General features: G+C 38.7%; 1 protein-coding gene across 4 annotated transcripts in view; it reads right to left on the bottom strand.

Moving 5' to 3' along the window:
• The window catches only part of LOC135206256 (cell surface glycoprotein 1-like), a 133,020-nt gene that overhangs the window by 50,408 nt on the left and 55,259 nt on the right, over window positions 1–27,353 (bottom strand). For 3 of the 4 annotated variants that reach the window (XM_064237657.1, XM_064237656.1, XM_064237659.1), the window contains exons 3-4: window positions 16,052–16,146; window positions 15,562–15,637 (exon numbers count right to left, since the gene is read on the bottom strand). The exons of the other annotated variant lie outside the window; for it this stretch is intronic. In XM_064237657.1, coding sequence (XP_064093727.1) covers window positions 15,562–15,637; window positions 16,052–16,146 — 171 coding nt within the window. The remainder of the gene's footprint in view (window positions 1–15,561; window positions 15,638–16,051; window positions 16,147–27,353) is intronic. 4 annotated transcript variants of the gene reach the window in all.

Genomic DNA, 27,353 nt, shown 5'->3' with positions numbered 1-27,353 from the left:
AAAATTGCATATTCAGCGTAGACTTCGCGTAGTCTTCACGTAGACAGGCAAGATACTAGTTATCACATCATCATAACTTTCAAAGTTCCAAACTAAACTTTCTAAACCAAACAGGTTGTCTAATACGACCACATTCAGTTACACACGGACATAAATTTCGGGTTACACTTCGACATGCGGTTAATACACGTATTACATTGTATGTACTTTCAGTAACTCAAATTCGTGGGACCTCGTTCAGATTTACGAAATGCCGAAAGATGGCAGAACTGTCAAATACGTTTGAACAATTAAGCAGTTATCATTCGAGAGGCTTGCATGGTTTGTTTGTCTGTTAAGTGTTTCTACGTTGCATGGAACCAGTGGTTATTCAGCAACGGGATCAACGGCTTTACGTGACTTCCGAACCACGTCGAGAGAACTATCATATCTAGAATCGGACTCGCGGCCACCGGGGTGGCAGGTCAAGACCATACCGATCACGCCACTGAGGTGCTAGAGGCTTGCATGGAAAATCCCTATTTGCAACGTCAGCATAAAGAGTACTATGCATCAAGGTCTTGCTATGCATATCAGGATTACACTAAGGGAGCGTACATTGCTGCCCTCAAAGGAATGTTTACATAAGGACCATGACCTTGAGAGATTCACATGGGTATCATTGAAAATCAAGATATCCAGAATTGTGGGCCTTTTCACATTTTTAAAGGTAAAACAATGGTCACTGATATTTATACCCTTGCAAAAGTAATTCAGTGAAACGTGCAGGTAAAAATTATTTTATCAAAACAATAATTTAAGTCTACACGACACATTACAGTTATCTCTTACTACAACTAAGCACTAAAACATGGCCGAATTAATAGTACCTGAAAATTACTGAAGTCCTGTAGTACATTTAGTACTACTAATATAACCCTTTCAGATCGGAAACAACGAAACATTTAAGCGATCAAAATACCTAATACCATCGAACCTACTTCAATGGAGGATGTTAGTCTTAGCTTGCGGCTAACTTTTACATGGCCAGCATGCTAGAACCAATAGTGTACAACACGCCATGCTAAACTTAAGCCTCATTAATTCTGGTAAAGGCTGGAGACAATTCTGTCACCAGCACTGGCCTTGGTTCCCTCTCATTTGAACACTGCCACCGAATACCGTAGCCCCATAAAAACACTGCGTAACCAGGCAACAGAGAGAGAGAGAGAGAGAGAGAGAGAGAGAGAGAGAGAGAGAGAGAGAGAGAGAGAGAGAGAGAGAGAGAATAAATCTTGTATAAATAAAGATCAGCGCAGTATTTACAACCGCAGCCAACTGTGGTACCTGGCAGGAGTCTGAGGAGGAGGTTAGAGCAACTTCCACGCGACTTCGTGAAGTTGTATGGATAGCGTGACCCAAGGCCACAAACGCCGACCCTTACTGCTGCAGCGGCGCCTTAGGGCTGTCCTAATATCGACGTGGCGCCGGGCCTTTTTCAGCATGTCTCGACAAAGTAACGGATCACTCGGCAACCTTCAATCAACCGTAATTACAGGGCCCAGGACGAAAGGAGGTCCCTGCGACGAAGGCCACAGCTTTCGTGAAAGCCAAAAGCAACAAAAACGCCTACCGTATTTATAGAGCGACTGGCCGTTCTTTATATAGCAAGTTAAATATAATTTTCATCACCTGTGCCGCGGTAACGTGGACAACACAAGAATACAAATCCATTATCATAACTCATGGAATCCAAGACACTGGGAATGACAACCGACTGCGCATTAATTAATTACATTAAAGATTTTCACGACATTTGAACTAGTTATGCCAAGGAAGTTTGTATTGCGTCATAATTTGCAGGTTTATCAACAAAAGATAACATTTCAAGTACGCGATACCTTATACAACCTCTGCAACCCCGAAACTAAAACCCAATGCGGTTATTGCAAGGGGTGCAGTTATTGTCTGGTGGTAAATCCATTTTTTTTTTTTAAATTAAATAATTTACGCAAATGAAAATGATAGGCAAGGCTGAAATAATTATATGACCTCGCTCTTCACTATCCAGCAATCCAACCGGAACGTAATACATTAATCCAAGTAATCTCTCATTTGTTGTTAATGTATTCAGTTTAAATCCCAACCGCATTAGTACATTCCTTTTGCCATCACTTCACCCTTAGGCACTATGGCCACCACTAGCCAAAAGGGAATGCAAATGACGCTACCATTGCAATAACCTCGACAAACTTAAAACCTAGAGCGCTGGCAGTATCTAAACCACAGATTTTGCCTTGGCCCGATTCTCCTCGTGAACAAAAAGTTTTTTTTTTTTTACATATAGATAAAACTGCCAATATTCGTGACCACTACCCCTTCATTTCGCTTGGTTATTTCCTTCAAAAGTATGTGAAGGGAAACAACAATTATCTAGTAAATGAACAAAATATGGATTAACCAAATGACTGCAACCAAGTAAAAATTCTACAACCAAATGGCCTATAATTACAGCGGCTCATAAACGCCACTGTCAGGCCCACTCCTGTTTTATTTCCCCCATCTCTCATACATGATGCGGAGGACTTGACAGAAGTATCTCCTCTGGCTGTTCCTCAACCCTTTCCCGATCATATAGCCAAATTATAACATTTTTGAAAGCATCTTTCCAACAAAATCTTGAGTGCTTGCTCCAAGCACACTACCCATAAATCTCCAACATTGAAAATTAATCGCACCTTTTCAACATCCTCATCTTTCACCAGCAGACACGCCTCCGTTGCAGTGGTTATATCTTGAGACTTTCTAATGCCTACTTTCTACAGCTACATTTTTATTCATGTGGGAATAAATGACCTACATCTTAAAACCTGTCAAACTCGGAAGATCTGACTTCGAAAACCCAATCGTTTAAAGATTTCATATTCGGTACACAGTTACGATTTCACCTCATACCATAACAGACGCTTTCCAGCCTATTTTCCCTTTTCTTCCATTTTGTGGCCAGAAGCTTTAATTTAGTTTATCTTTAATTTCCTCAATTTCGCCCTCCCGTCTCAAAACTAACACACTCCCTACAATTGTTATATATATAGATTTGTGGCATTATGCCAAGCACTGGGGCAACTAAGGCCATTCAGCACAAACGGAAAACGACAGTTAAGGTTTGAAAGGCGTAACAGGAGGAAAGCCTCGCAGTTGCACTGATATAATTGTTAGGAGAGGGTGGACAGCAAGATGGAAGATAATATGAAAGGAGGTACAGTAAAAGAAATGAAAGTTACAGCTGGGAGCCGAAGGGACGCTGCAAAGACCCTTAAGCAATGCCTACATTGTTCTAAGGGGTCCGCAGTATATACTCTCGCGAGGGAGAGTTTCCCAATGTCTAACATTGCACCGTGAGGTGCACTTATGGCTTTAGTCCCCTACGGAGTCAAATTGTTATACAATTTCAGCTGTATGGGTCCAAATGATATAGAATTTCAGCAAGTTATCGGAATATAGAAACCCCCTTGGGAACTTTTTTCTGAACCAATTTGTAGTTTCCTCCTTAAGGTATCAACTGTAAAATGGGTAGGGTTTATAAGATAAATTTTATCCTCCTAGAATCCTGATACACCAGTCATTGTCTTCACTTCAAATCTTCGTTTTGCGGCAAAGTAACATTTGTTGTCTTGGTAAGGCAATATATCTGTAGTCCTTTGTCATAGGCCTTCAATACACCTAAAGGGTTTGTAATTATCAAGAAACACTAGAATATTTACTCGCATCTCTCTACAAGGTATTATTCCTGTGGCTGACTGAAAAAAAAAGTACTGAGGCACACAAACTATCTCAAATACCTTGGCAATTTCCCTCCGACCAGCAATATCTGATGCTAACTTTTGACTAAAATTTCCTCATCTAACTCTACAGTAAAACTTCTCCCCACCTGGTGAGCTAAAGGGTAACTGGCTACTTCAGATAATGTCTCCATCTTTTGTATACTTTCACTGCTTTCTATATTTCCTTAGCCGACTGCTATTCCGGTCCTCCTGTGGAGAGAGACACTCATTTCTCCAAACTATCCTTTGCCACTGCCCTCACAATCCTCTTCCTTTTACAAATCTGCGCCCTCTTCCATGACTGCCCTCCCTCACAGTTTGAAGGCTCCCTTCTCGTCAACTGCCCTTTTGATCGACCACATTATTATGTATCCCTTCCTCAACGGTACTTTTTGGTTTTGATTGTTTTATTCATTCTATTGTTGTTCTAAAACCCCTCGCCATGAAATCACCTGGCAGCAGTATGATACGTTAAGCAGAAATCAGCTGGTTCAACAATTTAGACCTTTGAAGAGCCTAAGTATTTTGAGAAAAGCTATAAATTACAAACCTTTTCAAACATACAATCTTCCATTATATATATATATATATATATATATATATATATATATATAGAGAGAGAGAGAGAGAGAGAGAGAGAGAGAGAGAGAGAGAGAGAGAGAGAGAGAGAGAGAGAGAGCGCTATTAGAAGAAATTAAACTGTACGAACAGGCTTTCCAACATTGAAATTAAATTAGTCTTGACATACTTCCACGAACATCTGAACTTCTAAAGCGGTTGGAAATACCTTTAAGTAAACCTTGTGTGTTTAAACCCACAGCGTACTCCAACGACTAAAAAGTGCGGCCCAAAAACAACGCATTACATAATCAGCTCTATTAAAGGCTAACTTGCGTAATACTGTACCGATATGCCGCAAGGTCACTGGGCCCGGATACTAGCAGTACAACTTACGTAATTTGTAGATTATGGGCGAAAGTTACGGAAGTAAGGGGTTCAAAATAATGGCGATTGTACCACCGAATAAAAGCAGAGAGAGTTTATCTTAAAGCTCCATATACAAAAACACAGATTACACAGTAATAAATAGTATACGAAGTCCCCACGTGTGTACACACACAGAGAGAGTTTTTATCTTAAGCCATATACAAAAACACAGATTCACAGTAATAAATAGTAATCGAAGTCCCACGTGTGGGTACACACACAAGAGGCAGAGAGAGAAGAGAGAGAGAGAGAGAGAGAGAGAGAGAGAGAGAGAGAGAGAGAGAGGGGAGGGGAAGTAGCACAGCTTCGTAGCCTAGCAACAATGGCTTCGACTCCGTGCGTAAGTCAGAGTCAGCGAGGACGGGAGGGTTGATGGTGGGGGTACAATTCGGGTTTGAAGAGGTTGTGGGGTTTAGACAAGGACGAACTACGGGTCAAGCTGGGGAGGGGTTTGTTGTACGGGAGCAGAGTTCAAAGAGGGACGAAAACGGGAGGGGGAGAGGAATTGAAGGACTACAATTCCCCTCTTAATCCAACCAAACTACTTCCAAAAACAATTCCTCACCCCGTGACAGCCGCTCCTCCAATAGTTACCTCATGATTAGGAGGTTCTCTTCCCTACGAAGGCAACTACGCAATATTAATTCCAATATGTTTAACCTACTTTACCAATTTTCGGACTGCAATGGCGATTGGGCAGTCGGGAAAATTTACTTTTAGGTCATAGTAAATCACGAAAAATTTTACACCAAATAAAGGGCTCTTAATAGGGATTAGGATCCCACTACCGGCCGCCAATAAAAGGACAATACAAGATGTTCATATCTTAAGTGTAAACAAAAGTTCATCAAAACTGTCCTATTTTCCTCACCAGGTTGAGTAACCAATTCTTGAGGGAAACCCAACGTGCGACAGCCTCCACGAAATTAAATTCTCTCCAATTATGAAGCACCAGCAGTTGCGTAATGATAGGGTCTTCCAGCCCACTACGCTATTTTCCTCAAAGGTTACCAGCAGCTGCTATAACCTGCAACACCAACAGTCAACCCCCCCTCCTCTCTATCATGCAGCGTTGACCATTGCAATGGTCTCCCGTCATGAAGCGCATAAAAAATTCAACCATACAAGAAAAATAAGCTCGTGTCATGTGTCAAAACAAAAGCTATTCTAACTTACAAGAGACTCAATAACAGTAAATCTGAAATATGCCAAAAGGTTTTCTACTGCCATTCTTAAAATGTAGCAGAAATAAATGCAGTACTTAAAAATTTATTCCTATTTACTCCATCAAACAAACTTACGTCACTATATAATCAATTGAGTTTGTCTCGTCCATGTGCCTAAAAATGACTTACTCCCTTCGAATAAATCTCATTACATTAAAAATGTCATGTGTGTTAGTAAAATTCTATTGGCCTTGGTTAGTACAAAACAGATATATACATCTCCGATGATTCCCAGATTGACTCCATAATTTTTAGTTACCAGAAACTTTTAATATTTCAACTCGTCATCTTACGACTGACTGATAATGATAAAATTGTTTGCTAACGTACCTGAGAATTACATATGAGATACTGCGTTAAGTTCTCATGATTTATTTTAAGGATCCTACCTACTTGTGTTAAAACCTATTTTTACTGTACCACCAAGCGTTTTAGTTCCCATACTCCCCAACTGGTAACTAATAGAAATACACGTATTTAGTCTCATTTAAAACGTTACACACCTTTTTCGACCAATGAAGCAAAGTTAATTATAATCCTCAAATTAGGATTAGGATAATTATACGATACTTCTTCGAACAGCGTGCAAATTAATTTTCAATTTAACCTATAGCCACTAATCATGATAATTATCCAATATCGGAGTTACCGGACATGGCAGCTGCTACTGCAGCAGTAACAGCCACATGTCCACAGACTGCTCCACTCCTCACTGGGAAAGGACCCGACTACCACGCCCTCACAAGCCCCTTCATCTTTATCCCAGGAACCACTCCATGCGTTGGCAATAAAAGGAGAACTTCAATTACTCGAGAGAGAGAGAGAGAGAGAGAGAGAGAGGAGAGAAGAGAGAGAGAGAGAGAGGAGAGATGAGGAGGCATAGAGAGAGAGAGAGAGAGAGAGAGAGAGACTAATTTCGGTAACCTTGGAAGTGTAATAAAACTGAGGTTAAACTTTAAATCCAATATACAAATTAACGTAATTCCTAAAGTAACCACCATATCAAATGTATACAACTTTCATTCTATTTTGCTTGGCAAGAGAACCTAGCCTATCCTAGTAAAAGATTACAGGATAATCGTGTCCCCGCTAAAGACATCTGGCAAAAACTTTTAAACAGCCAAGTTTCAGCCACAACAACTAAAGCCGATTTGAAAATCCGCAGACTCGGAACATCCACAGGCAAGCCAAGACCAAATGTTAAATTAGTTTGTATGGAGTTTTTACGTTGCTTGAAACCATTGGTTATTCAGCAAAGGGACCTACGGCTTTAAGTGACTTCCGAACCACGTCGAGAGTGAACAATCACCAGAAATACAAATCTCACACCACAATGTAAAGCCAGAGAATCGAACTTGCGGCCACCGAGGTAACAGGCCAAGACCATACCTATCACGCCATACCTATTACGTTACTCCCACAAAGCAACGTACTATTATGTATGCAACAAATTGTTAAGGCATTTGGACAAGTCAATTTCGGCTACAAAAACTTGTGATTCATCAGTCCGGGCAATTAGTCTAACGAGCTCTCAATTATGAGCCAGGGAAAAATTATACTGCGCTGTTCCTGTATAAGTAGGCTTGTAAGGCGTTGATTAACCGTGAATAGGGTTGTTTGAAGAGAGAGAGAGAGAGAGAGAGAGAGAGAGAGAGAGAGAGAGAGAGAGAGAGAGAGAGAGAGTGTGTGTCCGGAGCCATGGCTTTCTCTAAACAGCTATTTTTTCTTAGTGGGAGACAACGCTGGTGACGAATAATAACGCAGTACCGGTGTGTGTAGACGAATAAATTGTACTGTGCGAGCCGTTATATCGCCTAGTAACAGTCAACAGATCAGCACGGTTGCTGTTATAATAGCAAAACGAAAATCATTATACTTAACTATAAAGATATTGGCCTCTTCCTGAATATAACTTTCAAAAATGGAATTTATTAATGAGAAAAATAAAAGGAAAGGAGAAAATGAATGCGCAATTCATTACACACGTCATCAGTAACAACGACACCAAATCGACCCAACACCTGTGGTTGGTGGGGCTCACCTGAACACACCAATTATGCGGATGTACCCTTAATCAGGAATCCTGCGTTTCTCACTCAACCCTCAGTCACGTTTTTATAATGTCTAAAAGACTTAAGGGCTCTCCACACTAGGAAACATTGTTTGCAAACTTTTTACCGTATATTTGCTTCCCATCCAGAATGGAAAGCATTTAGTGTTAGTATGTGTATATATATATATATATATATATATATATATATATATATATATATATATATATATATATATATATATATGTATGTATATATGCATATATGTATAATTACAAGTGCAATATGTACTTTTATATATATTTGTATGTATACGCTTATATATGTATATTTTCAATTCCGCCAGAAGCAAGTCAGCATGAGACTCCTTTTTCCAAAAACTTCCTCTCTCATCTCTCCTCCTCGCGTGTATTAAAACAACCAAGTAGCATACAGAGGTTTCCTAGTGTTGACTGGCCTTTTACAATACAAAATTGATCTATCAGGCCAGTTATAATTTTATATTTTCCCATCAATAGTTCTGCCACAAATAAATCACAATACAGTTTTAAATTTACAATAACCATTGTAACTGCAGCAAACAAGCATATAAGGAAGTACAAAAAACTTACATGCTCTAAGTTCTAGGCGAAGGCGGTAAATCAAACTCATCCAAACCATGCAACAAATTAAACTCGTTGACAGCAAGAGAAACATGAAATATCAGTACATTGTCCAATGAAACTTTCTGGTACAAAACCTTAAAATGGACGAGTCCTCACAACTAATGTTTATATCAAGAATCTTGCAAACAACAACAAATCAGCCGTTAAAAAAATGTTCCCCGATTACACTCATCTACTGAGTACATATTACCATAAGTGAAAAATCTTATTTAATCCACCTACGTTTCATTATTGGGTTCCTATCACGTTACCCGGTCTTAAAGACAGCCGCCTTACTGATCAAAGGTGACTGCCAGTTACATCCGAAAAACAAGAACAGCAGCAGCAGAATACAAAAATAATTCTTACAATCTTCAAAACCCTAAAATATGACTAACCAACTAATCTGAAAACTGCTCGAGCTTTTTCAGAACCAAAATGAATATTGTGATCAGACACGCAAGTGAAGCATATACAGTATTTGAACCTGGAACAAATTTCATGCCTGTGAAGGACTGCACATAAAAGTGAACAAAGTGAAGAACAGCTACACGAGTGGGAAGACCTTCTTAGGAACGGCATCACTCCAGTAACGTCAGAAACACACGGCGGGGATTCAGTTTTGATTATATAAATTTTGACGCAGCGATGAAATCTTATAGTACTTTTCTTTTCTACCGTAGTTACGACATTACCATTAGACAAGACAAACCCCAACGTATTTGACCCAAAACTTGGGTTAAAAACAACCATGCTATTCTAAAGGGCCCCATACACTCAACTACTGACAAACACGCACACTATTTCAGACAGTATGAATACTCTCCACACCGATTTCAGTCTCAACAAAGATTTTGTCTCGGGAAGACATGGCATCATCTCTAGAAGAGACGTGCGCGATAGAGTTATATAGGCAGACAAACACATTGAACGACTTGTGTAAGACAGACAAGTCGCAAGCCAGCAACCTGGTCGTGACAGATTTCAGCAGAGATCGTTTACACACGAAACTCAGCCCACTTTTGCATTCAGACATGCCCATACACAATGTTTCTACGAACGATGCAGACAGTCGTTGTATGGGGCCCTTAAGAGCTCGTTCATTCATAGTCTTAAATAATTAGCAACCTGGTCGTGACAGATTTCAGCAGAGATCGTTTAGACACTAACCTCCGCCCACTTTTGCCATCAGACATGCCCATACACAATGTTTTTACGAACGATACACACAGTCGTTGTATGGGGCCCGTAAGAGCTCGTTCGTTTATTGTCTTCAATATAATTCAGTTCGTCTCCAGATTCGTCCATCCACAGGTCCGACAGTCGAACTGCACCCAGTTACATCTGTGCCATGAGGCCATAGTGATTATTTGATAGGAACCTTGAGGCCAATTTTTTCTAAAGCTAAAATTAGAATCAAGCACATAACTACGAACAAGATTGACAACTCTTGGAACAATGTAATATCCTTTAAAATGCTTCTTTTCTTGGGGAGAGAGAGAGAGAGAGAGAGAGAGAGAGAGAGAGAGAGAGAGAGAGAGAGAGAAACTCTTGGAACAATGTAATATCCTTTAAAATGCTTCTTTTCTTGGAGAGAGAGAGAGAGAGAGAGAGAGAGAGAGAGAGAGAGAGAGAGAGAGAGAGAGAGAGACTACACCCAAGTCACTAAGCTGCCATAAACGGCGCACCTCATACTACATGACCAAGCAAAACTGGGAGCCATGGTACATCTGGACCAAGTTAGAATGGTCCCATGGTCACGCATTCTGCAGCTGTACACAACAGGTCTGCAACACTTACTGGAGGTTTCGCTCACCAAACACACTACTCCCACAAAGAAATGATTAGGAATATAAATTTAATTCAGCATCGCTTAAAAAGAATTCACAGACTGCTAATAGTACTTAGTATACAATCCAGACAAAGCATGATCACTAACTACGACAATCGTTGAAATTAGACGAAAGAAAATCTCTGACGACTAACACAAATTAAATTTTTTTCTGTAATCTCTAATCGTACCCTAGAAGTCTCCCATCAGCGGGAAAATCAAACACGAAGATATTAAGACAAATTCGTGAAAGCACATCTCCACTCAAAGGTCATCAATCATCCAGATTGAATTGCCAGCAAAATGTCATGACTTTTAAAACTATTAAGTGTCACTTTGGCCTAAGCGTAGATTTAGCAAGAAAAAAACCCAAACCAAACCAAAGTGGAAATCCCATACGCAAAACTTGGAGAGAGAATTCTAGCTTACAACCAATACGTTAATTGTGCATTCTGCAATTATGCAATTTATATATATATATATATATATATATATATATATATATATATATATATATATATATATATACACATATATATATATATATATATATATATATATATATATATATACATATATCCTACATATACATATATATATATATATATATATATATATATATACATATATATATATATATATATATATATATATATTTCAGATCAACAAAGAACGAAAAGAAAGCACTAATACAATAGACGAAACGTCGCGAATGCAGACTAGGGTGTCAGGGATACTACAGTCCTAATAGGCATTTCTGCCTTCAAATGGAATATAACCTAACCAGACACTACCTAATCTAACAGACGCCGTGCCCTAACCAAGCCGGGGGAGCTCCCCCAGGGCCCCAATCACAAGTAATTTGTCTCCCCTGCTCTGTCTTCAACCGGTAAATTTTTCTCGGCGTTAACACTTGGATAAACTACAACTTCAAATACCTAACCAAAGCCAATGTTATAAAATGAAAGTCATTTAATTTATTCATCTCATTTGGAAGTGTTGACAGATAATCTTGGAAAATATAAAGTAACATCATTTGTGACTAACACTAAAATGAATGGAAATGAAATGGGATACCGCGGAAAGTTCCTCAAACACGAAATATAGTTCAGCGAGGTACCTTCATGCGCTCCCGAGATATGTCCACAGTTTTGGAGTGTACCAAATTTTTATTTCGGAGCGCGACAATACAATGATTTACAGTAGTGACAAGTACTAGTCAATCGTCAACCCTAGGCATCACATTTCCGGAGGTTGCTAATTAGTTTCCAATCTATAAAAATTCTACAATTTTTACTAATTAACAGAATTCTGAATACATTCATTTGTTTGGTTTTATGTACAGCCCTCTACAGGGATGATTTCCCTCTCTGGGGGGTCCTTGTAAGTTTTCTAAAGAATTTGCTTCATATATTTTATAAATAATGCTTCTTATATTTCTTTGTCTTTTAGTTTCATCATCAGTATTATAGCTCCTGCAGAATAGGAAACTCTTAATTTAGTTTTTAAATTTGCTTTCTTCTTGTATGATCTAGATTGCCCCAGAACACTTAACGGGCTCGAGTTAACCAAGATAATTTTTTGAGCCTGTAAAGTTCGACAGATTAAGAACCAGTGAATTAACCTTGTGTTACATAAAGAAACAAAAACTAAACTACGGGTAGTATCAACCACAAGTGCATTAGGCCCCTTTATGAGTACCTGTAGGCCTAACGCTCATTGTTGGTTATCGCGCGAATAGGCCTAAAGGCACAGGCAGAAATGCATTGGGTTGATGCGAGATGGCCAAACGAACGACTTCCTCTTCATCCACAGAGGGGAGGTCATGAGACCAACACGCACTTGGCATAGTAGGCCTATTTTAGACAAATTGCCATTTTCACTACGAAATAGGCCTAAAGGTTTATGAAACTACACAAAATGGGGTGTGTACAGGACAAGGCAGCGCAACGTTACTTGGAGTGAAACCATGAAGATTAAGAACAAACCAGTCTTCAGGGATCGTGTTGCCATTCCCTGTTGTCAAGCAAGATACAATTTTTCTTTGAACTGCTTTGCTTAATTATGAAACACTCAGAAAAATCAGTTTTAGTATTGAGTGCAAGTAAAAACCAACTCTTGGAAATTTATAATATCACTCACATTAAACTACCTCAAATGATGCAGCTATTAACTATCCAATTATAACCCAATATCGTTCTAGATATTTAATAAAACGCTCAAAACTAACAGATTCAACATGCAAATGCAAAAATATTCCAATACAAGCACGGCGAGCGCTTCAGTGGCGTGATCGGTATGGTCTTGACTTGACCTCGATTGCAGCAAGTTCGATTCTCGGGCATTCCCATTGAGGTGTTAGATATATATTTCTGGTGATGTAAGTTCACTCTCGACGTGGTTCGTTAGTCACGTCAAGCCGTTGGTCCCGTTGCTGAATAACTACTGGTTCCATGCAACGTAAAAACACCATACAAAAAACACATGGCACAGCGATAAAAACTGCTACAATCCGGAAAGAGAAGTAGCCTTGGCGTCAACCACAACCACTATAACTTGAAGTTTAATTTCATCACAACTCTGGAATCGTAAGGTTCGTTGCATCTTCAGTATGTAGGACTTTAAAAAAAATCATTGGTAAGTTCTGGGCCCTTACATGTCAAAACCAGCCTCCACCACCTAAAACTATAGCACAAGTTTCAACGTCTCTGATAACACTGGTTATCTCCCATTTTCGTGCTGGCCTGAGCATCAAACTGGTCAAAATCCTATTAGATGGCGATCAAGATTTCCAACAGATCTTAGGATAACAGTGGGATGCTACAAAGGACTTCCAGTCTATTGTCTTGAGTAAAGATTTTTTTTTCGTAATTATGGCATTCAGATTCCGTACAAACAAAGGTTCCATGTCACTCCAGAGAACATGTCGACGTTAAATTTTACTGGAGGAAAAGAAAAAAGTAACGTCTGGCGTGACATGATACTAGGTCTTGCAAGAAAACCAAATTAAAGGGTACATATGATTATCATTTTCTAAAGATAACATCACACGGATGACCCATTTCAGCAGTTTTAAGAAAAAACAAAAGGCCACGTTGAAAATGAAGTTAAAAATAAAAAAAATAGATAAGCTCTCCTCCAATCTACAGCTTGTACAGAACGGTTACAGATGAGGGGGTCATCATAGGGGTCATGTTTAGTTTGGAAAGTCACAGACGTCAGAGGGAAAAAGTAATTTAGTATGTGCCATCTTTCATCCATTCCCTGATCCTCTTCATTCTCGCCTAAGGGCGACCCCTCGGTAGGGACTGCGGTTTGAAGTTGGGGTTGAGAGAGAGAGAGAGAGAGAGAGAGAGAGAGAGAGAGAGAGAGATATTAAGCCGCCTCACCACGGGATGACCCTCATCCCTCCCTAGGGGATTAATGGAGTCAGGTCATTACTCATACGCCCACACATACTAAATTATTGGTCCGAATGTGTTTCTTTGTGGCACAACGATGCTTTTACGTTGTGTCCCAAAAGGTAATATTTACAACAAATACAAACAAGGTAATATTTACAAATATCAAAAAAGCCAAACTGTGACCTGCAAGAACTGGCGACCTCCCACAAGCAGCTTTCGAAGAGGATTTTTACAGATGGAACATGAATTCCTCTAACAGAGTTCCCAGTTACAACAAGCTTTTTAGTCGAGAAAAAATTTAGTTTTTTTTTTTTTTTTCTTACAACTTTTAATTTTTGACTGACTGACTTTTAAAACAGTTCTCTATAGAGGACTGTCACGTGTTCCAGGAAACTTGCAGTCACTTACTTTGGATTTACCAATTTGTAGTAAATTTCATACGCAGCATACGAAAGATTGGACAAGCCAAGGGTACTAGGGCCGATGAATGGCAACAGTCACCCAAGACCATCCATCAATAACGGGGGAGTCATCCATCGAAACATCCGGATGGTTTACGGTGCGTTGTCAAGCCACCCTACTCGGGAGTCTTAGCACCACTGTGTTTACACTACATGGCGACGCCACATACATTCTGTGACATGTACGAAAACATGACTTTCTAACACATCGTAAGTTGTTACTGCCAATGTGAGGGGGAACGAACTGTAGCGGAATATTTGTGAACAGATATCTATTATGGGAGTGGAAATAGCAAAAATATGCAGACGTCGGACCGTACTTCAGACTATTTATTCCCAGCGCCCTTAGAAAACTCAAGACAACAACGCCCTAGAGTTCTGTCGCAACGAGTATCTCAATTCTGGATATATTTTACTCGAAGTATTATGGAAACCACAGTCCTTAGAGGAAGTATCCCCACGGATGGAATCTTCTATTAAAAGTTCAAAATTGGGACGCCCAGTAGCAAATAAAATATAACCTAACCAACCAATGAAAAAGTATGACCACCAATTTCTTAAATGTTTTATATCTTCCTGTTTCAGCAGTTAGTACGTCAAATTCGACTGCCCCCCCAAAAAAAAAAAAAAAAAAAAAAAAAAAAATTAGGGTCATTAGGTAGGTACGATAAGGTACTTAATGTAGAAGTTTTCCCACACTGGGAGGGCGTTTGTATGTTTCCAGTAACACGGCCAAACCATATATTATACAATTTTCAATACTATCTGCCAAAGCACAGCTTCCTCCTTCATGTCCAAGCTTTGATATACAACGGTAACTGGCAGCAAACACACTACAAAGTAAATACAAAACTGACCTTAATAAAGGCCCTTCATCAATATAATCCGGTTAATGACAATAATCCGGTTAATGACAAACCTTCAAAAATTAGCTAAATGAAAAATGTTCCGCCGGAAGAAATTTTGGCGAGCGTACGACAATGGAAAAAGAAAATAAATATCGCTATGAAATTTTAAGACATGCTTCGAGACTGTCCGCCCTGATGGATTTATCTCCACCTCGGGCGAACAATGGTTTAAATGTTATCACTACTGATGATTCTACATGGCGATGATTCTGGCTTTGCCCTTACGATCTCGCACAGACTACTGACCTCATCCTTCGTGACATCACCGTTGGTGTTTTCGACTTTCGCCGCTTTCTTCTCTCGACGGAGGAACGAGAAACTCCTGCAATGGTAAAAATTGGGTTATTATAGATATATTTCAAGGGCAGAAATACAGTTTTAAACACTAAGGTACAAAATTGCCAATAAATGTGCAACTCTTAATCACAAATTATTATATGGCTGATCCCTGAAAAAGTTCTTATAAAGACTTATATTTCAAGTCTCCTTTTAATGTGATTTGGAAATAACCATTGTTTGACAACTCCCAAATTCTAATTAAGAATTTAAATATACCAATAATCAAACGGAATAGCTGTAATGATCTCAAAATACACAGTTCACTTAAACCTTTACATATGGTTATTATTTTGGACTATTTTCTTGGGCTAGTTACTGTTCAAAGGGACTGTCCATGTCAATATTTATGACAAATCGCCGACAATCACACACTCATGACTGAAGAAAAATGGCGTACCTGAACGATTTCTTCTTTTTCACTTTCTTCTCCTTTTTCTCCTCCTTGTCTTCTTTGTCATCCTTTGCTGCATCTGTGTTTGCATCGTTTTTCTCCTGGAAAGGCAGAAGACAACAACAGTCATTATAAGACATCACTAAAATTCTGAAAGAACTAAAAAAGTAAAATGGTCAATATGTCCAAATCAAACCTTTTTAAATTCATTATGTCAGAACCTCAACAATTCAACTTATAACAAATTTTGTATCCAGCAAAAGTAAAAAGCAACAGACAACTGTGGCATAAGCTGGAAAACTCCGACAAATGAAAATGCAAGAAAAACGGTAAACAAAACAGTGCAACAGGGAGAAAAAAAAAAAAAAAAAAAAGTAAAACAAATGTGCAGTTGTGACACGGCTCTAGCAGCTGCTTTTGCTTGTACTGTATAAGTAAAAATCACCTTTAAGGCATTTTAGCATAATCACTGTGCCACTCACTGGGTTTTATTTTTTTGTTAATATTCTATTTATTTTTTCGTACTGGGAAACTTATTTCCAAAATTATTTACCTCTTGAAGTTTTAGTAGTCCACTTACTCAATTTTAAGAGAAACGTGTGACTGTATAATCCAACTTCTGTTATATCATATCGATATGCAAAAAACCACCTTTTCCTCTAAAGAAAAACTAATAGTTCCGCTTACTAGTCCACTACAACTACTACTACGAACAAAATAAAAAGTTATATTTAAAAATTCTCTCGATTGTAAGCACAGGCAACTATTCAAGACTACCTGCTTCGAAACCCCAGAACATGTGCTTCCCGTAATCATCTTCCAATTATTTCCGAACTCAAAAAAAAAAAAAAAAAAAAAAAAAGGATATTGCAAAATTTTGTTAGTGCGCGCACCGCTCATCTCGCTCTCAATACACTGCAAAAATGACATGACCCATCAATAGTGAAAGTCTCTCCCAGAAGGGCAAGTTTGAGAATTTATCTGCCACCCTTGGGGGAACTCCATTCTTCATTTAAACAAGGCAGGACGGCCCAGGAGACCTCGTTAGTTTCTTGTTACTTATGCGCATCAAAACACTGGTTCCAGGTCCGAGGATTCGATTGTTACAAGTCTCGCAACTGGTTTTGGAGAGCTCAACTAAAAACAGCACCACTAAACGTGTCATGCAAAATTTAGGTAAGCATTTCAACAAGTAATAACTAATAACCGGAATAAGAAAAATTTCATTTTCCAAGATAAAAGATAAGTAAAATTTTTAAGCGTTAAATTTTCCAATTTAATAAAAACGCTTTCATTATGTGCACAGGCGCGGTTTAATAGATGTGTTCTTCATTAAAATTGAATCGTGTCCTTTAGCAATGCGGGGATTCACGTTCTGACAAGTTGCCCTAACCCGTTAAACAAAATCATAAATGACCGCAACACAACTTAAAAATCAAGGTCCTCCGAACATATTGCCACCAGCAGTAGCACCAATATCAACCAGCAACTTGAGCGCGGGGGGACGCACGGCATCATAATTTAGGTTTTACGAGTGACGATAAAATGACCCTTCGAGAGGTTTGGCGGGGGAGGGGGGGTTCAACATCGCTAAGCCCACCCAAGGCCCTATCTTTCAGACTCCCGCCCTTACCAAACACTTTTTCAAGGACGTAAGATCATAACCTGACGTAGCTACTGCAGATGTCCTTCAGCGATAAACAATGCTCGGGCTGTTCTGACCGTGCCATCCCCAAGCTACTTGAATCTAGGGAACAGAGGTACCAGAGAGGGGGGATAGTATTACATTCACGAGATGGTAAGAGAACGCGTGTGGTTGAAACGGGAGGCAAGGACATAAGACTCCCAATATTTGTTGTTTGGTATGTAGGGAGGAGTATGATAAAGTAGAAGGGGTGTACGAGAGAAAAAATCTTGACTTCAAGCGTCCCCTTAATGTACAACCATAAAAAATTATTAATTCACAATGAGCAAGACAAATATTTAAAGGCCTCCAGTAGCAATTTAAATTTTATGTCAAAGGGAACCACAGTCATCAGATCTTTCTTACAACTATTCGAGCAGAATATTGTTCAGAGTTATTAGGCACTAATTATAAATATATAAATAATATATATATATATATATATATATATATATATATATATATATATATATATAGTTACTGGATTAAAAGAAATCTCTGCACCAGACGTAGCCTGCCATGACACCTTAGTCAATGAGTCTTCCATCACCTATTCTGAATAATGTAATCCAATCTCGAGGGGCCTCATTTTTAAAATGATTCTCTGCCTTATAGCGTATGCTGATTACTACTTTACCTCCTTTATATATGGATTCCAAAACGTACCTGGTAGGCTTAAGGTTACCGCCAAGTAAACTAATCATTGTTACTTAAATAACTATAATAGGAAGTGAAGATTAACATCCCTGCCAAACTATAGAGCACACGTAGCACATCCACTCGTTTAGTTTGAAAATAGTCAATTCCACCAAATTCACATTTCTCAAATATTTACCACCAACTAATATCAAAAATAGTAAAGGAAAAAAAATATTTAACAGGTTACTCCCTGGAGAAATCGCCTAACAATTCACCAAGCAACCTCAGGATCTTGCTTGGCAGAAAATCTAATTTGGGAGGTCAACGATTAAAAGTACCCGGTTACCCGTTTCGAATTCCAAAAGGTTTAGTCAAAAATACAATTACCATTATCATACTAGTTTACATGTATTATTTTTTGGTAACTATTTCAAGGCTCGTTAAGTCGTGACTCATCCAGCGATTAGTATGATCTATAGTTTTTATCGTGGAATGTAAGAAAACCAAATATGACTGAAAAACACCAGACCCTAAAGCCTAAACCATGATGCACTCATCTCTCTAGTACTAGAACGCGACGTATAAATGCTCTCGGCAACAGCGTCAACTTGTAAAATGTCTGGGATAAACAGCGTGAAGGAACACTGCTAGAAAGTAAGGCGGGATTAGTGGAGGGCAGGGGGAGGGAGGGGGGGATGTTTTAATCCCACCCTGCGGTGATGGCATCCAGAGCAGGAAGGGGAACCGGTTGGTCTGAAGTGTCGTATATCCAACCACCACCAACTTCTTAAGTCTTCTTCCACTACCCCTCCCCCTGGTCTGCCATGCCTTGCCTTGCCCTTCACATCGGCGCCTCTTATCCTCTGCATCCCCTCCGTCACCCAATGCCCCGTAGGATGATAACGCTCCCGCAGCTACAGCATTTGGAGGTTATAACCTCACGCTGATTTATATTCTCGTCTGCTTGTGAAGTCAAGAGGCCGAACCACCCTACGCTCCACTGCCAGATAATTGCGATGAAAGCATAAGCAGAACTTTAAGACGATGAACGGCAGGGTTAAGAAATGTGCAAGAACACCGCTCTAACATTTACGTAACTTTATATAACCAAGATTAATCTATTTTATCTAAAATTTAAAATTTTCGAGTATATTTTACATCTCCATTGGCCACAAAGATTCTTGGACTTTCTGATTATCTAAACATATCTAAATGACCACAAACAAGCCTAACAAACTAATTTTACGTATTTCTAAAACTAGTGCACAGCTAAAACCATCCATGACGTCAACCATCAGACAGCAATGGTTACAGAATAATGCAAACAGCTGTGCGTGTGTGGCGCCGGTGCTGTTAAAGGGAGAAGCAAGGGCTAGGCTAGAGGGGGTGGTGGTACAGGGAAAGGGAAGATGGCGGCAGAGATGACGGAGAGGAAGGAATGGAGAGGCCGTCCACCGAACAGCTGTAGGTCCGTTAATTTGTCCTCCTCCAATGACTAGACGACGCGTTGGAGAGCGAGCGAGCGCGCTTTCTGCCTATGGACAAGTGTTTCTTTGAAACTTGTCATTACTAGCGGCCGAGAACCACACGAGTTGAAATTATGGAATGACAAGCAGGTCACTTGAAAAATTACATAAATACAAGGATAAATTTTGGCACATGAGAAACCACAGAATCTCAGTTTGCGAATACTTAATGCTAAAACTTAAAACTGTCACCTCAAAACAAACCAGTTTTAACACAAACTACAGCTGGTGTTCACCTAAGGTTAAATTACACGATGCTGTAGCACGCGTGTCATTCCGTCTACCTCAATATCGGAAACTTGCGTGTGATACCCGTAGAATTGTCCAGAACGTTACCATGAGTATCTATAGTACCAATATATTACTAACACACTGGTAGAAACGCATCTATAGTCAAGCTTCGAGTTTATTTTTTAAGGGTCTCTAAGTATTCTGCATCAGTCAACTTTAAACCCTTATCCATGCGCAGATTACACATTCGTTGCCATTAACCGGTCAAGTCTACTAAACCTAAGCAATATCAAAGTACTATGCCAAACAAGTCACGGGTCGTTTCATTCTTTTTAATGTCCGAACCCTTAAAAACGAAATATCTATTCTATCCAACCATGACTATAATCACGCTTTCTTAAAACTTACCTACAACCTTAAGCTTAGCACGACAAGTCTAAGTCTGGAACCGGACAATCCTAACCAGCTGTTATTGAAGCTTCTTGTGCACTAAAGACGATATTATGTATCCACAGAAGCTATGCAGTTTTAATAATTGTTAAATGTTTTAAGCCATTAGTAAATAAAATGGTGTTAAAATTTCCAAGAGGCTTTATTGAAAATTACACACTGGAAATATTGCTGTGGTTATTAATTCATGCGTGCCAAAAATAAGCAGGAGCTTCATAAGCACCACAACTGTGCAAGTACTTATTTATTGCGTTATTAACAAATTAGATATCGTAAAAGATCTAAAGAGCTAACATTGAAGGCCAAGATGTTTTTAAAATTAGACGAGCGTCGTTTGATTATAAACGCACGGAAGCGTTCTACCAGTCACTCACTGACTGATTAAACCGGTGGACATAGTTCCTAATACAAAAATCCCAATTTTTATTAAATACAAAAATCCCCATTTTTAATAAGCAAAAAATTTATGTTGCAGTTATTTCAAGTTTATTTACAATCTGACTATCCCATAAAATATTTTACTACTACATAACCGTTTAAAATTTTACATCCATCAATTGAAAGGTGGATCTTCATGGAACAATTTTTCTTAAATGCTGATACAACAAACGGAAAGAGCGCTACACGAGTGTAAAGAACATAGGACAGAATAACGTAGTACTAATGTGTGTGGCAGTTGGTCCCACGGTTTGAAAAATCAAGTACAGTAGTACCAACCCTACAACTTCCTGTCCCCGAGTTCTCCCGACTCGGCGCTACCAACCGCCAAAAAACTGTACATTCATTATCTCAGCTATGAATCTCACGATTACTTAGGACAAAATTAATAATTAGGCTTAGTGTAATTAAATTATCGTTTCTTATAACATTCCGTAGGTCAACAACACCGGCCACCACCACAGCACACTCGCTTAGCTGAGGAGATTCCCTTTCCGCACCCCTCCCATCTTTCAACCATTCCTTTCGTTCAAATTCCTAGTGTAAAAGTATATTTAATTTACAGAAAATACACCCATGAAAACCACCAATCCAATATACATAAGAATATTTAGAGCGACGGATACGGGAGGCATCTGGGTAGAGGTTGGAATATCCTGCCTCCATTGAATATTAAATGACGAGTGGGGCTGGAGGGGGGACAGCTTTCTTCCCTACTGACATTTGCATGCTTGTGGGGGCTCTCTCTCTCTCTCTCTCTGCGCGCGCCCGCCCGCCCCATAAAGCTATTTTCTTAAAACATTCTACAATTGGTAATAAAAAGTACAAAATCTCTAAATGAAAAAAACAATCTCTTAGCCCACGTGTTCGGGTGTCTAGTTTGGTGCCTGAACCGGATTTCCCGTGATCTTGTGTCAACAACGCATTGTCTTAAAACAAAGTGAGATTTTAATACTCGTACAGCATAATAGAAAAAAACTGGCGGTGTACGAGATCAATTAGTTGAAATTTAAGTTTTATTTTTTGTTTGATGGAATGGGAGGTTCGTGTTACCTATTTCGAATTATATTAAATATAATCCATCACACAAAATACTTATCGAACTTACAAAAGCTTCTTAACACTAACACCACGGAGACAGTTTAGCACAAAAAAAACATAACCCTACCAACACAAAAGAAAAACAAAACAAAAAAACAAAATGGCATATCAGCGGTGTGGCATGAACAAGAATACTGGAGCGAGCACTGAAACAGAAGTGTAGTAATGGCAAATTGAATAAAGCAAGTGGCGACAGTTAACAGTTGTTGACGAAGTTAGAAGGAAGAGGTTTGTTTTCATAGCCTGTAGGAAGAAAGGACAATAATACAGCAAGCCTCACAGCCAAAGAAAGGATTTGAAGATTTTCTAAGACTCACCAGAATCTGCTCGGAGGAGAAGTAGACTTAGGAGGAGTTCATGCCCCATCTCATGAGTGGTTGTGTTTTTTGTTTGTTTGTCAAAGAAGAGTAGATAGTGGTAGGCAACATCGCCTTGAAAATTTTTATCAAGATCTTCTGTAACAATGGCCGATGATAAATTTTGGTCGAACACTACAGCAATGGAAATTTTTCTTAGTACCATGCTTATGTTCCAGATTAGAAATACACTTTTCTGATTAGGCTGTACACCACGATGTCAACTTTTGCTACACCATGCTTTTTCTTTATAATGCCCAGCCGCTATTTTATGATGCAATCTTAAGATTTAAAATGAATACACCTGTTTTAGTGTGGAGTCGACAAACACGTCAATCACATTGTACCTGAATATTGTACTGTCTACCTTGTACCTGTGTATTAAAAGTATCACGTGAGCATGCTGTTTTTCTTATAACTTATACCCATTTTTTTGTTCAGACAACGTTGTACCTGGTCTAGTCACGATTACACTTAAAACAAGGGGAAGCAAGCATATGATTTTTCAATAGGCTTAACATCTACACTTATCTAAACCTAATAATGCATAAACATTAAAAAACCACGGGGGAAAATTGGTATTCAAGCTTACACTTAAAATATAAAATTCTTACCTGGTCAACCTTCATGATTCTAACATGCATTACATTGAATCCTAAGACATCAAATAAACCAACTTGTGCCAATGATTTTCAAAAACCTTTTTATTTCATAAGAATAGACTGGTTGAGGTAACGTACTGACATTTCCAGCAGCCAAATTATCTCCTCACTCATTTTCACTCATTATGAAAAATACTTACACACCACACCCTACACTCAAAGCTACATTTTCGCAAAAATGCACCATCTTGAAAATACCAAGAGCCAGTAATCAACAACGACCTCCACCCCCCCCACAAAAAAAAAAAAAAAAAAAAAAACTTCCGCCGTTCAACTTACATATACATATATATACATACACATATATATATAAATATATAAATATATATATATATAGAACTACTCTATATATCTATATATATCTTTATATTCTTCTATCTATTATATATATAATTATATAATATATATTATATATTCTATATCTTATATAATAATCTATATCTATCTATAAGAACATCTCTAATATCTATATAGTATCTTTTTTTTCCTTTTTTTTTTCTTTTTTTTTTTTTTTTTTTTTTTTTTTTTTTTTTATATCTCTATATTTAGATATATATATATATCTATATATATATAATCTATATAGATCTATATATATATATATATGTACATCATAATATATCTAATATATATATATTTATACAGTATTATATATATATATATATATTTTTTTAATTATTTAAAATATATTAATATATATACACACATATACATATATATATATATATGGGCAAGTTTGGGAGGATCTTAAAATCTTGACTCAATGTTCTTAGTTAATTTTCAGCAGAAAAGTTACAGAAAATTCATGTTTAAATTCTCCAAACTTAAAAACTTGAGAAGTAATTCGCTTCAATCTTACAACGGACAAAACTTATGCCTAACATCTGCTCATTGGTAAAGTTGATGAAGTTGCCTCAATAAACTATCTACTGTACCGGAAGGAACGGTAATTATCAATTACAGCCCAAAATAGCTTCTTCACCATCTCCAGAGAGAGAGAGAGAGAGAGAGAGAGAGAGAGAGAGAGAGAGAGAGAGAGAGAGAGAGAGAGAGAGAGAGAGAGAGAAATCCCATTCCTATCCAACAGAAAATAAATGCAGTGAAATAAAAACTAGGTTATGGAGGAAAAAAGAAAAAAAAACATTTCAAGATATTACAAATCCCTGCCCACAAAACCGTACTGAACAAAGGCACCTGCTGGTGTTTAATACCTTTAATACACCACCTGCAAAAATAATGACTAATGCAGCATTGACTTCTCCATCCCAGCTGACAGGGCCATCTGCAAGCCACTAATTGGCCATATATCAACAGTTTGATTTCATTAATTAAAGCTAATATCCCTGGAATCTTCCAACTTAATTGAAAAACAAATTTACTAATTTAACTATAAAGTAAACCACAGACCAAGAACAATTCAACAAAAGTTCTTTTTCATCTAATATATACGCCAACGTTGATTCCAGTTCCAGATATAGGATTCCTAGTCACAAGACTAGTAACGGTCAATTCCACGAAACTTTAAGGTGCCATTCATTACTAAGATTTTCGCTGCAAAAATGCAAAATGGAAGGCCTGCAATAGCATGTCCCAATGTCCCTGCCCAACCTACTTACACTTCCAATCCAATCACCTGGGTTGGCAAGGTGCCTAGGCGATTAAATGAGTCTAGACAATCTCAGATCCCAGGGGAATGTGAAAATGCACAGGTAAAAGGAAAATACAGAAACTACACCACTACACATTCTTTAAAAATGAAGTTTGAATTGTTAAAGGAATGCTCAAAACACGTTAGAAAAAAACGAAATAAGAGAAGGCATGAAGAAAGGATGTCTCCGCAGAAGTACATCCGGCCCACGTGGTTCAAATGCCACACCTTGGGTCTTGGTCACTAAAGGAAAACCGGCTTCAAGATACTACTTGAGAGAGAGAGAGAGAGAGAGAGAGAGAGAGAGAGAGAGAGAGAGAGAAATCCTTTCAAACTTAATGGAATGTGGGTACACGTCATAAACCTGTACTCGATACATTCTGAAACAGACTTAGGTCTAGTTAGCTCTAGGAAACTACTAAATCTTCCACTATACTCTTAAGTGACAGTAATCCCCTTGCTTGCAAGCAACAATCGCTTCCTATTTTCGAGCTGACACACGGTAATTGTATGCCGAGTCTTGCAACGTAGATGATCCGAAAATTAAATTTATTCAAAAGCTCAAAATTATTAGCGATGCAAAAACTTATGTTCGTCTTAAAGGGAACTCCTTCCCCTAGTACCTAATAGCCACAAAAAACCCAAAAAGTTAAGACTTTCAACGTTTAAACTTAAAAAACTTTCATCGCTGGAAATATGGCGTGATGACAACAATGATGTCCACAAGATTATCATGTCTGCAGAGACCTTGAGTGCCAAAGCAGTCTTGATAAAATCTTCGTGACCCTGTAGCTCAACCTTCCTTGCCTGCGTTCTGGGAATTACAGTCTTCCCTCACTATCAGGTCGTAACGTTCCTGTTGCAGATAACGGACGTGCGTTCGCGCGCGCTTCGAGTGTGGGGTGTCTCCCAACCACTCCTTCCTTAGCAACAAGGTTAGTACGGGTCTGCTTATGTAATATACAGCCACTATAGCGGCCATGGGAGAAAAGGGAAAGGCCAACAGGCGAATTAGTTTATTGCATCAAGCAACCGAGTGATAATAGCGAAATTACGAGTCTTCAGCTGTTGACCTGGAGAAAAAAGCGCGCGCGCAATACGAAAACGAAGAGAGTGATAGGTGCCACCCAGTTGCCATGAAGCGACGTGTCACCAGTGCCACGTACATGACGTTAATAACGGGGGAGAGGGAGGAGGGTTAAGTACACCTGGAGCGGGAAGGTGATATTGGTTTGGGGAAAGGGAGGGTGCTAGTGCCAGACCTGCAGAGGGGGGGGGGGGGGGGGAAGGGTCCTCTCGGGCGAATGGGAGATTGTTGCATGAGGTTTTTTGGCCAATCAATAAACGAGGGGACCCAGGTGCTTCTCACTGCAGGAGGTCATAAAAGTTTTCTAGTTGGAAGAGGATGGGGGGTGGAGAGTACAACTGCAATTATACGGCCCTCAAGTAATGAGTAATATAGGTTAGGACACGCTCAAAGAGTTTTTTTCTTTCTCCCATAACAATACAAACTTTCGCTAGTATACCAACCATAAGCTATGCCCAAGTTAAATTCAACAAAGCTGTCTGACGGGCATACATACCATCCGTGATATGAACGTGGTCTAGAATGATAAGAGTTTTTGTCACAATGCTTCGCCTAAATCACACGTACACATACCAAACCGCGGAAGTAAGTTTACACGGCATTTCCAATATCTCCCAGGCAACCCACCCTATCAGATTACACCACTCAAAAATACTTCACACCTGCTTATCACATGACCCGACTTAACGCCAAAACTAATGAAAAGTGCTGCTGATAACACTATTACCAAGAAAAAAAAATTAATAATGGGTTACTGAAAGCACAGTAAGAGCAAACAAACATGCACTATTCAAGTGCAGGGGATTCTTATGGGAGTGTGGTCTGCTCATGTTTTTGAATAGTTTACTGAAGAAAAAGACTGCTACTAGTGACTGAAATTGACTATTTAAATATTTAACAACAGCTACATCAAGCCTTACCATTAAAGTTACTCTTGCTTTACAGTAATTAAAGTCGCTAGTGCGTTTAATATATATATATATATAATATATATATATATATATATATATATATATATATATATATATATATATATATATATATATATTATATAAATATCTCAACAGTTGTGATCGCGAACGACCCATAAAATTTTCTTCGTGATCATAGATCAATTTCAGTAAGGAATTAAATTCTGCATACAATACTCCACCTAACACACATCACTACTACTAAACTTCCGAAAGTTTCAACTCGTGCTCGGGGAGAGAGAGAGAGAGAGAGAGAGAGAGAGAGAGAGAGAGAGAGAGAGAGAGAGAGAGAGAGAATCTGCTACTGAGACCCGGGAGCTTCGATAAGCTCAAGCTGGGCGATATACCCTTAACGCCCTTAGACCCAAGGAAAAAATACTTTTCCCCTTCACCCCATTCTTTTTAATGTGTCTAGTGGAGACAATGGCAGCTTTAAAGTTAATTATGGACGTCAAAACAACAGGCACCTTTCATGGTCACAATGTCGTGTCAAAACAAGAGCACCTTTTTCCAAT

Source organism: Macrobrachium nipponense, chromosome 29, assembly GCF_015104395.2.
Source record: "Macrobrachium nipponense isolate FS-2020 chromosome 29, ASM1510439v2, whole genome shotgun sequence".
NCBI lineage: Eukaryota > Metazoa > Arthropoda > Malacostraca > Decapoda > Palaemonidae > Macrobrachium > Macrobrachium nipponense.
The sequence above is the reverse complement of the archived record's forward strand: the minus strand, read 5'-3'. Positions and strand labels throughout refer to the sequence as shown.